The following is a 12,569-nucleotide window of genomic DNA, read 5'->3' as shown; positions in this document are numbered from 1 at the left end:
AACCAGCTCAACAAATTTAAGGCAACTTTGAATGTGCTCTCTGAGGTCCTTCATACCGCTGTTTGGTCTGCTGCAGTGCCGAGGGGGTCTGATCCCCCGATCCCATTTCTTCAGACTTCTTCTCTAAGAGCTTCACACTGATCAGCATTGTGCCTTGTCTGAACCGATTTCCAGACTTTTCTGGGTTGTTAGGGTATTTGTTTGTTCTAGCAGCATGGAGTGCACTTAGGCACATAATGGTGAAATCAAGTGCACAGCATTAGTAGTTCAGCAGTTTCTATGTAACAGCACTTTTCTTGGCATCAAACCGTGGTTTTTAGAAGACAAATTTCTGTAGGAAGGATTCACATCTTCGCAAATTTCCTATTTTCTCTGGATTGACATCTTCTCATATTTTCTACTTGTGCATGTACTTGCTGCCTCTGGCTGCTACTACAAGAAAGCTCGTCTGTTTATTTGTAGTTTCACATGTGTAAAAATGTAAATTGTTTCTTTATCACATCTTAGCTACTGGAAGCAGCCATGTGTCACTCAGCATCCTGTCAACAGAGAGAAGAACCGATTTCCCTACCACTAGTACCTCTGTTTCCACGACAGCCACCAAGGGTGGAGGGAGGACATTAAGGTCTCTGCCAGCCAGCACCAGACTGGCCCAAACAACAGAGATTTCCACCACTGGTACCGAAAACGTCAGATCTCCAGAGCAGGAGAGCTCTTTGGGAGCCCAGGGTGGTGGCGGCAGAGGTGCCACCATGTTGTCCACAGACCTGTTGCTCACAGGCTCGCCATCTTCTTCGGAAAGCACTTCCCCAGGTGAGCTCTGCCCATCCCCGTGGGGCTTCTACCTGTAGACCTCAAATGTCTGCTTTGTATGGAGGAGTGAGGGCATGCTAGAAGATGCTGCAGAATGTCACTGGGCATTATGGAAGAAAATTTCAACTTCCAGAGAAAAATGCATTAGCTGTTTTTTTGCATTTAGTCACCAGAAAAACCCAGCCTTACTGCAAGAGCAGTCTGGCCCCAAGTTTTGGTGTGTTTTCTGAGACAGCACAATTTCAAGACTGTCCCGCTGGCTGTGTTTATACAAGCAGAAGGCAACTCCAGTCATTCCTTACTCTCGCCCTGGGATGCAAATGCAGTATTTACTGATCCCATACAAGCCTGCCATGCTTTGTTTCGAGTATCCGTGCCGCTGTAACCCCACCTCGCTCACCACGGGTGCGTGATGCCCGCGGCTGGGCTGCGGCACCGGGAGCAGGGTGGAGGAGAAGCAAACCCAACAGCACTCCCATGACTTGTTCCTAGTGCCCTCTGCAGGGTGTCCTCCTGTGAGCAGTCCCTCCTTGCACAAGAAAGCCTTGCTTCTTCAGTTAGCATTTTCTCCAGGTTTGGATCATCTGCCACGTTGTATCTGTGCCGTCAGCCTAAGGGTCGTGATGGAAGAGAGCACGCCCACCCGTTTATAGCTTAGGGTGTATAAATCCATTTTGCTTTGCCCTTTCTCAGCAGAAGGGACCTCAGCTACAGGAGGACGCCTGCCCGACACCCCTCGCACCAGTACGCCCAGCTCAGCGATAGCCACCAGCGGTGGGGAGAGGAGCACAGTGCCCGTGTCAGATGCCCACGCGGCATCCAGCACGGCTGGGAGCTCCCCTCCCGCTCCACCCTGCACCAGCTCCTTGGACACGGTCCTTCTGCCGTCCTCATCGGCAACAGAGCCTGCGAGGCAGAGCGATGCTTCGCAGAGTGGTGCAGGACTCGGTGAGCTTCCAACGAAGTCGGTGCCTGCGTTTTCTCCCAGCATTTCTGTGCCTTCGCCTTCACCAAGTGCTTCAGGTGGGTCTTGTGGTTTTCTGGTTTGCTGTGGAGGACACCCCTCCTCCTTGCCCCCCTCCCGAGCTCTCACCTTCCCTTTTCTAGCTTTAAACTAGATTTGCCTTTTTAGTAAACCTGGTTTCTAGTGAAGGGCGTCTGAGCACTGCATGGTTGGTCAGTTATTCACCGGACGGTACTTGGGGCAGCTCTTCTCCTCTTGGGAACTGGATGGCCAGGCAGCTCTTCTGGGCCACCTGTGAAGGCTGCTATGGAGCCTTGACCTCAGCCCTCCAACCGGGGGAGCCTGGCACATGATGTGGCAAGGGATCGGTAGATCTTTCGCCGCCGCTTTTATCCCAGTTATCGTGTGTTTCAGCCTCAGCTCTGCTGCCAGGGTCCCAACAGAGCTGGTTTGAAACCCACTGATCTGCCGAAGGGAATTTTCTGCAGGACGTTCAAGACCAGGTCCTACCTCCCTGCCACTGTTCTCCTTCGGAAATGCCATGCACCCTAATCTGTTTTATTTTTCTGGTGTAAAGGGGAAAAGTACAGATTGCCTGGGAACCCCACTTAGCAAATAAGTGATGTTGATCACCAAGTGCCACCTCTGCTGTGGGGATTGAAATACTCATATTTTAGTCCCTGTAGAGACCTCAAAGGTATTATCAATATACAAAACATATATTTTTATGTATATATCCATGTATATCTTTTCTTTGCAATTCCAGAGAGGGGAAGAAGAGTTTCTGGTGCTCCTACTGAGACCATGTACATCTCAACCACACTCTCCAGCCAGAAGGAGGGGACATCTCAGGCTGCAGCTAACCATGGCACGTGGAGCACAGCAGCGGAAAGCCCCACATCTCACCCGGACACAGACAGGGAGCCCCGCACCGGCCCCTTCCCATCCTCCACAGCATGGCCTGGAGTGGGACACGTCTCCTCCAGCCAAGCAGGGTACCCAGAGCCCAAGGTCACCCTTTCATCCAGGGCCTCCACCTACTTCTCAGCCGCTGGTGAACCTTCCAGTGAGTTTTTCTGAACTCTGGGATGGCATTTGAATTAGGAAAAAACCCACTGCCTCTCCCTTCCCTTCTTCCGTGGGGTTGATATGACCACCAACACGTGTCAGAGCTGTTGCAGGTGTCATGAGCAGGATTTATAAGCAATGGTGATTCTGCTCCTTGGTGTTGTATATCTGCAGCTGATGATGCTTAACAAAAAAGTCTCAGGAATGAGATGAGTAGCTTTCTGCTGTAGGACACATCTACTACCCGCCTGGGTTGGGGTGATAATTATAAATAACATAAATATGCCATTATGACTGTAATGGTACCAATTGTCCTTCTGTATTTGGACAGTTCTGTTTCTTTGGAGTAGGCTTTGTGTGTTAAATCCACATTCAAGGTGGTAGATGTATAAGACCTACTTAATCTGTATTTAATCTGTGTTTACCTGTGCAATTTTATTAATCTGCATTTCCGAACAGAATTATTGTAAAACTCACAAGTGCTCTCTGCTCTGAGATGATAAAATCAGATGCCTGCTTTTTGCTCCTATTCCAGCCGTGGGCAGCAGCCATCACTCCCTAAGCAGCTCGAGTGCTGGGGAAAGGATGTCCAGCTCCATCACTGATGCTGCGTACAGTTCATCCACGTCTGCTGGCGGTGGAGAAAGGACGCCGCACTCGGTGACGGATGGCACGCTGGCCGGCGGCACGGAGAGCTCCGTTTCCGATGCCGAAACCACCAGCTCTCCAGGGCCGGCTCAGCCTGCGTCAGTGGAGCAGAGCCGGACAGCCAACACCTCCACCAGCAGCGGGGGCTTCGCGGGCTTTGCGACGGAGACGCTCTTCACACGTTCTTCCAAGATACCTACTTACTCTTCTTTCCAAAATGATCTCACAAGTTAGTGTCTCCCGGTGTACATTTTGGGAGGGGGAAGTTCACATTGTCCTGCATTTATCTATGTTGTATACAAAGTTCTCGTTCATTAATACATGCGATGCCACCTGCGGGTTCACTCAGGGGGCTGTTTTCATCAAAGGACTCAAAGCCAGACCCCACCTAGCTGGGGAATCATTCCAGAAGTGAAGCCATGAACCTGAGCAGGGAAACTCTTCTGTTTTGATGGCCGCATTATTTTTTTGCATCCTAACCAGGTTCTTTTGGGTGATGCTTTCAGAAGTGTTTCATGATGACCTAAGTCAATTCTAGAATTAAACCAAATTATCAATACCCTACTTTTTATTTTTAGAGATTGATGAACATAGCTGCACATCCTGAAATTCGTATTAGAAGATTGACTGCACCTTTTATGCTAAATAATCTGATTTTTTTGCAGACTGATGTGCTACTCATTTAGGATTTCCTGACTGCAAAGTTTTCAATCAATGAGTTCATGATAAGCTGCAAATTAACATAATGTAATAATTTCATCCTGCAGAGGCATGAAGTTCACTGTGTCTAAAAACAAATCGACTGAAGAAGATGGATATTCTTTAGTTGGGAATGGAGGATGAGAGGGAGAGGATATGAATTTCAAAAATTCTGAGTGATAAAGGGAACAGATGGTTTTTCCTGCTTAGCTTGCCACAAAATATCATGGAACGATAAGTGCTCAGTCACATTAGAAAAGCAATACTGGAAGAACAGTGTTTTAGAAAACTACAAGTTTCACGGGAGCCTTTTGTCTGTCCGAGTTCATCATTTTAGAATCAGTTAAGGAGTGCAGAAGTCTCCTAATTCAATATCCATGCTTGGATGGTGCTCTAAATTTTTAGAAGAGCATGGACCAGTTCACTGACAAGAACATTTTATGTATTTAGCAAGTGATTTTAATGTGACATCAAAATACTTTCACATTACTCTGTCTTTCTAATATATTTTGTCCTTTTACTCCAGGCTTTTCAAGTAGTCATCAGCCAGTCAGTAGCGTTGATGCTGAGAAAAGGACCTCGGTTTCTCATACGGACGGCACATACATTTCAACCACATATACCAGAGGAGGAGAAAGGACCCTTCTGTCTATCTCAAATAGCAGCACCTCTGCTGACTCCTCAGAAAGTTCCACCTTTTTTGCTGAAATTTCCAGCCCTTCTGATTCATCAAAATCTTCTGTGGTGCAGGACAGGAGGAGCAACGTATCCAGCGATGGCAGTTTTGTTGAACCATCTACAGAGCCGTTGCTGGTACACTCTTCCAAACCGTTGACTTCTGCTTCTGCAGGCAGCGTACAAAATACAACTCTTTTCAACACTGACTCTGAGTTGTTGACCACTGGTAGACCATCTCTATCTTCATCAGCATTTCCAGCCTCCTCCTCACCGTCATCACTGCATCACTCGCTGTCATCAACACCACCACCAACTTATCTGTTTACATCATCGGAATCATCTGAGCCACTCTCGTCCTCTGTGATGGCATCTTCCCCCCCTCTGCAGGCTTTGTCGTCCTCCTTGCCCACTTCCTCATTGCTTTCCCCATCTTATTCATTAGCATCTTTATTGCCTCTGTTTTCGTCACCATCATCTGTCTCGCAGTCCAACGACAGTGATCAAGCCAGCACCTCTGTAGCTACGACTGTGGTCAGGCGGGTGCCCTCCACGGCCGCCGTGGCTGGGAGCTCTCCCAGAGGTTCCAACAAGCTCAATGTCACGCACCAGCCCCAAAACAGCACAGCCTTCACCTCCACTGGGTCTCCTCTCCCTACAGCACCCACAGAGCAGCTTGGTGGACACATCGTGTCCGCGTCCGTTCCCGCAACGGTAACGGAGACCGCCTTGCCGAGAGCTGCCACTGCTCAGGGGGGCAGCTTTGGGAAGGCAACGCCGCGGCTCACCACGGCCAGCGATGCCCCACGGGCTGGGCCAACGCGTGCTCCCCTTAGTGCCTCACCAAGTGCAACAAACCGCAGTGTCACCGTCCCTGCGGTAGCACTGACCACGGTGAATCCTCCTGTGCTGACAACGCTGGCCAGTCGCCAGCCAACCCCAGGTGATGCTAGCACCATGAAAGCCCACAGAGCTCAAACGCCAGCTGCCACTAAGCACGTGCATACCACTGGTGAAAGCACAGAAGCTGTGGATCCCACCACTGCAAGGCCTGGTAAAGTCACCGAGGAAAACATTCCTGTTACGAGTCCTTCTGAAGTCCCTCCAACCAGCGAGACCACTGTCAGCATTGCAACTACTTTGGCTGCTACCAAATCAACCACTGTTCCTCTGTTGAGTAGCACAGCCAGGCTGAGGATGTCGTCTCCGGCAACAGGTAACACGTCTAATGGTGCTCATCAGTGGTGGGGCTGGGGACAAGGGGGCTAGGAACACCTGGGTGCCACTTTAAGGGTCTTTGAAGGGTTATGTATGTATCTACGACAAGTCTGTGGTCAGCAGCATTTGAGGATAAGAACTCAGTCTCCGTGTTGGTATTTTTACGCTAAGGGTTTAGCAATCAAGCTGAACTGCTGGAAAAGGGTGAGCATTTTGGTGAACATTTCTGATAGAAATGATAAGCTGAAATTTGAGAATTTTAAGAAAACAAAGCTGACTGGCCTTCCAGGTAAACATAGGATACATTTTATATTTGTTGAACGGTCGACAATATCAATCAATATTGATCAATATCTATCTTATTTGTGAGAAAAGGCCGTTGGCCAGCACTTGGTATTTGTGTTGGAACTTCTGTTATAATGACCTATGGTCATTTTCTCCCCACCTCACTAAATAACCTCCTACTCAAGGGCCTGTTGCTTTTCCTGGTAGGCTACATGCTGTAGCTTTCCTGAGTGTGTTGTCACAATCATTTATTACCGCTGCCAGGCTCCGTATCTTCTCACGTAAATACATTGACCAAAGTTTCATATGAATGGAAATCGACTGTGTGTTTAAAGTTCAGGAGCCTGGCCCTTGTGCCACTGTGGGATATTGTGTGTGCTAATTGCGTTAATCTTGGTGAAATACTGGCAATAGTATATATTTCATCCAGTAATTAAGTATTTAAAGGTTATTCCTCAGGCTGATTGGTTTTAATTATAGCTATGGCTTCATGCAAAAAAATTCACTGTAGGGGAATGGATTTTTTTTTTAATTGAAAAATTAAGGTAACATATCCCTTTTACCAACTGATTCACACTTTTGCCAATTTAGTCTTTCCTTTAAATACCAAGTTTTGCCATTTACCAGAAGGCAAAAGATCCTTTTGCTGCCTTGGACATGGTGCTTTGTATGTGGGCACTCAATGCCGTGAGAGAAGAAGCTGCCCTTGTCCCCGCTGTACACTGAAGGATGGCAAAGCGAAAGCCAATGTTTTAAAATATGCCCACCCATTTCTGGCTGCTTAGATCAGCAAAATCTCCTTCTCGCTGATGCTGAGGTAGCTATGCCAGGCTAGTCGAGACACGGACATTGCGTCAAATGGTGCGTGTCCCGACGCAGAGGTCGGCTCAGGACTGTCTGGTCTGCAGGGCCTGCGTGATGCCAGAGGGTATCGCGGCACTGTCAGAAATACACACACGGGTTTGGCTCTCGTGCTTTTTGCTTTAACCACAAAGCCCATCCCTCCTGCCTCTGCTGCAGTGCTTGGCAGCAGCCGCAAAATAGGTACGAGTGGTGTGTAAGCTGTCTTGCTTGTCTTGTAGCAATTTGTCGCCGACAAGTCCACAGCCCTGCCTACGGTCTGCCCTTGCACACATGTGTGACATGCATATGTGCTCTTGTGAGTCATACACACAGCGAGAGGATCATTTTTGACCAGGACGTGGGTTTTTTTCAAAGGGAAATATTGGCTATCTTCTCCAGAATTTGCAGTTTGAGTTGGCTAATCTCTGAAGCATCTGAGACTACAGTCATTAATCCCCTGATACTCCGTATTTCACAGTTGGTGTCTGCTTCCCAAGCCCTTGCTCACGCAGCGGGAGGTGCATTATGAGCGCTGGCACAGACAGGTATCGCTGCTGTGACCATCCCCAGCCTGGCACGGAGGAGGCTGCAACCCCGGTAAAGGAGGTGAGGGCAGCCAGGTGTGCCTCCACCATCACTGGGCAACCTACAGACTGCATCAGTGTTCAAGCACTAGCTTTGGATCACGGAAACAGGGCTTGGATGAAAAGGGCAGGAGTTTGGTGAAGGAGCCTGTGCTCCCGTGTCTAGCTCTGTCTGTCGAGGTCCCTTCTTCGGTCTCTCCATCCATAACCGTAGGGTTGTTTGTCTTTGAAAAGCACCCTGAGATCTGCAGGTAAGCAGTGCTGCAGACAAGCTGGGTGTTCATATTAACATGGATCGACACTGGGTCCCAAGGGCTTTTGAATGAATACTCACAAGAAAGTGGTTTGTATTTATTCTTTCAGCTCCAACGGAATAATTAAGAACAGGCTAAATAGTAAGTGCAAATGATGCAATGAAGCATCTGATAATGCTCAGGGGGTCACAGAAGAGGAGCCAAGCTGATCTTTTTTAGCCCAACAGTTGATGATTTTTGTGATTCTGTAACTCTAGCCTGGGTTTTTTTCTGCTTTTGTAGATGTGGATAAATGTCTTTCCAACCCTTGTCCTGCACTGGCCACCTGCAACAACACCCGTGGCTCCTATATCTGTCAGTGTCCTCTTGGCTATGAGCTGGAAAAAGGAAAGTGCAATTTAGGTAAGAAAAAAAAAGTGAAAAACCAGGGGAGAAAAAGATGGAAATAATTATCTGTAATCTTCTAAAATAAATTAACCTAGGCTCAGACTACTTTGGGAGCTTAATGTTCCTCCCAACCACCACTTTTAACAAGAGCCTTTTACTGTTTATACAAGTGCAATGTCTAATGCCTGTCGTGTTGGGCTGCCGTGGGGAGCAGGCACAGTGATAGCTGAGGGTTTCTTAAAAACACAGCCACAGAGAGGGGGGCTCAGGCTTGTTAGTAAGGACAGATGTGCCCCTTCTGTTCCTAATGTGTTTTACAACTCCCAAAAAGCATTCAGCAGCTTATCGTAGCTCCCAGCCCTGCAAACCCGGGCGACGGTGCTTGACTTGGGAGAAGTGAGTGGGGCTATTGTGTAACCTGGCTTCAGTGGGATCAGCCATGTGCAGAAAATTAAGCAGCCGTGAAAGTCTTTGTAAGATCAAGGTCTTGTTTCGTACCTTTAGCATTTTTCATGCAGCACAGTTATTAGTTGGAACTCAGGTTCTGACCCCTTCCTTTCTATTAGAGGACTCTCAATCTCAAGGACTGACAATGTCCCATTGTAAAGGGGAATTTGTTTTGCTAGAGTTTCTTCTGACCCTTAATCAGTGAGGATTAGAAGCATGGAAATTTTGCTAAGGAAACATGGGTGAGGTGTCCCTGAAGGGTGTTTTGAAACATTTCTTCAAGTTGGAATGTGTCAGCTTCTAATTTAGAGAGTTGTTTTGATTATGCCTTGAACTGGGATACGGGCAGCTTATATAAATACTGTGAAGGTGATTCTCATCTTATTTTTACCCAGAGTTGTTACATTAGAACTGTCTGGTATAAAATTTGTGGTGAAGATAGGCTCTGTGGATGGGAAAAAATGGGAAAGAATTGGAGGCTTTATAATGTTATCTGCAACTGTATTTGTTTTTCTGGCAGAACATAAAACTGGAGCTCTGAGTTCTCATTTCCACCGAGTATCTCATGACACTTAATACAAGATTTAGGGATATTATCTCTCCGAGTCTGGACAACTCCGATTATTGCATTCTGCTGCCATGAATCAAATATGAATCTAAGCACGGAAAAATGCATCTTTTGGACCTCTTTTCAAATGTCATTGCTCATTCTGTCCAACAATTTGAAAAATGAAAATGTCCTTTCTACAGTGCTTTATTTTGACTTGCTGATTTGCTTTCTTTCCATTGCAGGGAGGGGCAAGAGATTTGACACGTTTACCCCAAATTATTATAAATAGCTTTGGTACCTGGAACTGTCTTGTAACTAAGTTTACCCAGCTCACTCTGTGTTCGGGGGTCCTTTTAAATTAGTTTGTGTTTCTATATGAAATGTATGAACACTGCCGTGAAATGCTGGCTGTTCAGCAGCATTGAGCTCTGGAATCTGACTGGGGCTGTAGGAACATCACAGCAACCCTTGGGAAAAATCTGAAGAATGGGACTTTGCTTTATTGGGGCAGTGACTCTCAGATGTGAGTTTTCTGTTCGCTGCATGAAAGGGTTTTCCATGCAAACAATCTCTCGTGTAAGGCAGATGAAACCATAGCTACACATGACACAGAGACATATGTTCCCACTAAGTTGTCTTATTCTCCTTTTTAGTAAGAATATTTATCGGCCAGGTCCCCCTGAAACTTAATATTACCCATGGGAAGTATGCAGAGCTCGTCCACGTCGAGGGTGAAATCCTGTCAATGGTGAGTGTCATTGCCAGGACTTTGGCAATGCTGATGGGACAGGTCCCCTTCGCTTCTCTTACGGTTGTCATGGGAAGCCACAAGACTCTGTAGCATGGATTTAGCCTTTTTAATCATTGAACCATCCTGGTCTGGTGTAAGTAGGACTGGTGACATGTACACTTTTAAATCTCAGCACGCTTCTCTCCCCTGCCCTGCCCTGGCTGTCAAGACACCAGCAGAGTGATCTGGCTCCTATGGGGCTTAAGACAGCACATCTGCCCAGAAAATCCTGAAGCCTTTTTCATGAAGTGGTGTGTCTGGGTTCACGCTTCTATAGCCTCCATCCTTTCCTAGTGTCTTCTGGCTGCATCACCTTCTCCAGACCTCAGAAGGGCATTAGTGCTCCTCCAAGGTCAAACATTAAAACAGTAACTCTGGGCTTCACCGTTCATCAGTAAATCTCACAGGTGCTGGGGTGGGTTGGACTGCAGGTGGTGCCACCTTGCTCTTAGCCAAACCCTATGGGATGAAGCACAGCAGCAGCACCCACCCAAACATACCTTCCTTTTGGTGGAGTTTCCCAGCCATGCTATCACAACCATGTGGCCCTCGGTCAGTTGAGAGCAAGCACTGGCTGATCTGGTGGCTTCCCTATATGCTGTGCCATCAGTTGCTCCAAAAAGACCCCTGGGCTGGGGATAGGTACATCTCTATGCATTTTTTAGCGAGATCATTACATGCATGAGTTTGTCCTGTTAGCAGTTCCTGGGCTGGCTGCTGTTCATCCCAACTCTTTTTGGAGTAGGTGATGTGGAGATGCTGCCAAAGGAGGGGGGAGCTGCGGTGAGTCGCCTTGATGCTGCCTGCACGGCTTGTGCTGAGGAGTGAACACAAACAACCGCGCGGATCCAGGGGGAGGGAAGCTCCTTGGAAGATCGGCAGTCTCCAAGGGTGCCGCTTTGAGCTCGGCCTCGCACGGGGCTCTATCCCCACTGGCTTCTGGCTCATCCTTGGCCTTTGCAGTCATTGCACAGTGGGGCCCCAGGCAGATGCTCATGTCAAAATCCCCGGGTCGTCGTTCCTGTCCAAGGCTGCGTGATGGTGACTTTGGCCGTCCCTTGCTAGCAACAGGATGGCGCATCTTTCTTATTGAGCAGATGAACTGCTGGGATGCTCAGAACCCCCTCAGCCTCAGCAGGCAGCTCTGGCGAACGCAGGGGATGGTGTTGGTGACCCAGGAGGGCCGTCCCGTGCTGCGTCCCGCTGGGCTGCCTCCCTCCATCATCTCCCAGGACACTAACAGCTGCTCTCTCCTTCCTTGCAGCTCAATGCATCGCTGTCGGGCTTGCCAGGGTACCACCACTCCACCGTTAAGGCGACCAGGTAAGGCTAAGGCTACCAGGGGAAGAATGAGAAACTCGATTGTTTGGGATGGTCAACTTCAGATCCACGTTCTCCATTTTGAGTCAGTGCTGGATTTGATTCAATCTGGCCCAGCGGCAGCGCAGGGCATGGGGAATGGCTGACCACCTTGCCCAGCTCTCCTGGTACCCTCCTCGGGGCCTGAGCGGCCTGGGGACGGGCTTGTGAGCTGACAAAAGGAGGGATTTATGGCTGGTTTCAACGTGAGCTACCAGCACCCCTTCCAGCCCCAAATTTACCTCTCTGTGTAAGTTTGTCTTGTTTTTAAGGTCTGTTACAATGCGTGGCTGTTTCAGTATGTATGTAATATTGTGTCTGTGATAAGCATCGCTTGCGTTAATAAGAGTCCTATGTATAAGGTGCTAACGATGACATCAGACTGACCCGTGGTACTCAGGGCTGTTTTGTTTTGTTTTCTGTTAGGGAGGCAAATTTTGTGCATGTTTCAGTGCAATCCACGTTCTCTTTAGCATCCAACGTGACTTTCTACGACATTGTCAGCAGTGTGAAAAGCTACATTCGAGCTTGCAAATCCCCCACCGAAGCCTGCCAATTCATCTCCAGCCTGAAACCGCTCCACAGAGGTAAATATCTGGAGGGACTGTGATGAGAGGGGAAAGGGATGTTTTATTTGGCTTCTTTTATAACAGGGGGAGAAAGATTTTGGTGTTTGGAAAAACCCCTCTGAATCTTTTTTATCTTATTTAAATGGCAGTCATCTTAAGAGCCTCGCAGTACAAAAGGGATACAGATATCAAGCCTTATCTTCACCACATGTGTGAGAAATCTGCCTCTCTGTGACAACATCACACAGCACAGGATTAGAGGCATTGTAGGGCAGCCTTTCATCTCTGGGATGTGACACCGGGCCCCGGCCAGATCAAAACCCCATAAGTCTTAATTCCACCCGCACGGTCGGGGAAACCGCATGAAAGCCAAGAGGCAAAACCCCCCGGTGAAGTCGATTCGAGCTGCTGGAGGC

At 48.1% G+C, this 12,569-nt stretch overlaps 1 protein-coding gene across 11 annotated transcripts in view; it reads left to right on the top strand.

Annotated features, from left to right (window-relative positions):
• HEG1 (heart development protein with EGF like domains 1) overlaps nucleotides 1-12,569 on the top strand; it is a 56,378-nt gene that overhangs the window by 26,065 nt on the left and 17,744 nt on the right. For 7 of the 11 annotated variants that reach the window (XM_030017488.2, XM_030017478.2, XM_030017489.2 and 4 more), the window contains 9 exons: nucleotides 508-813; nucleotides 1,507-1,836; nucleotides 2,538-2,843; nucleotides 3,381-3,722; nucleotides 4,719-6,083; nucleotides 8,334-8,453; nucleotides 10,089-10,183; nucleotides 11,490-11,548; nucleotides 12,011-12,171. In XM_030017488.2, coding sequence (XP_029873348.1) covers nucleotides 508-813; nucleotides 1,507-1,836; nucleotides 2,538-2,843; nucleotides 3,381-3,722; nucleotides 4,719-6,083; nucleotides 8,334-8,453; nucleotides 10,089-10,183; nucleotides 11,490-11,548; nucleotides 12,011-12,171 — 3,084 coding nt within the window. The remainder of the gene's footprint in view (nucleotides 1-507; nucleotides 814-1,506; nucleotides 1,837-2,537; nucleotides 2,844-3,380; nucleotides 3,723-4,718; nucleotides 6,084-8,333; nucleotides 8,454-10,088; nucleotides 10,184-11,489; nucleotides 11,549-12,010; nucleotides 12,172-12,569) is intronic. The other 4 variants (XM_030017479.2, XM_030017482.2, XM_030017485.2 and 1 more) reach the window with 3 other exon arrangements.

The sequence above is a fragment of the Aquila chrysaetos genome, chromosome 6, assembly GCF_900496995.4.
Source record: "Aquila chrysaetos chrysaetos chromosome 6, bAquChr1.4, whole genome shotgun sequence".
NCBI lineage: Eukaryota > Metazoa > Chordata > Aves > Accipitriformes > Accipitridae > Aquila > Aquila chrysaetos.
Note: the sequence above shows the minus strand (reverse complement) of the source record. Positions and strands in the feature narration are given on the sequence as shown.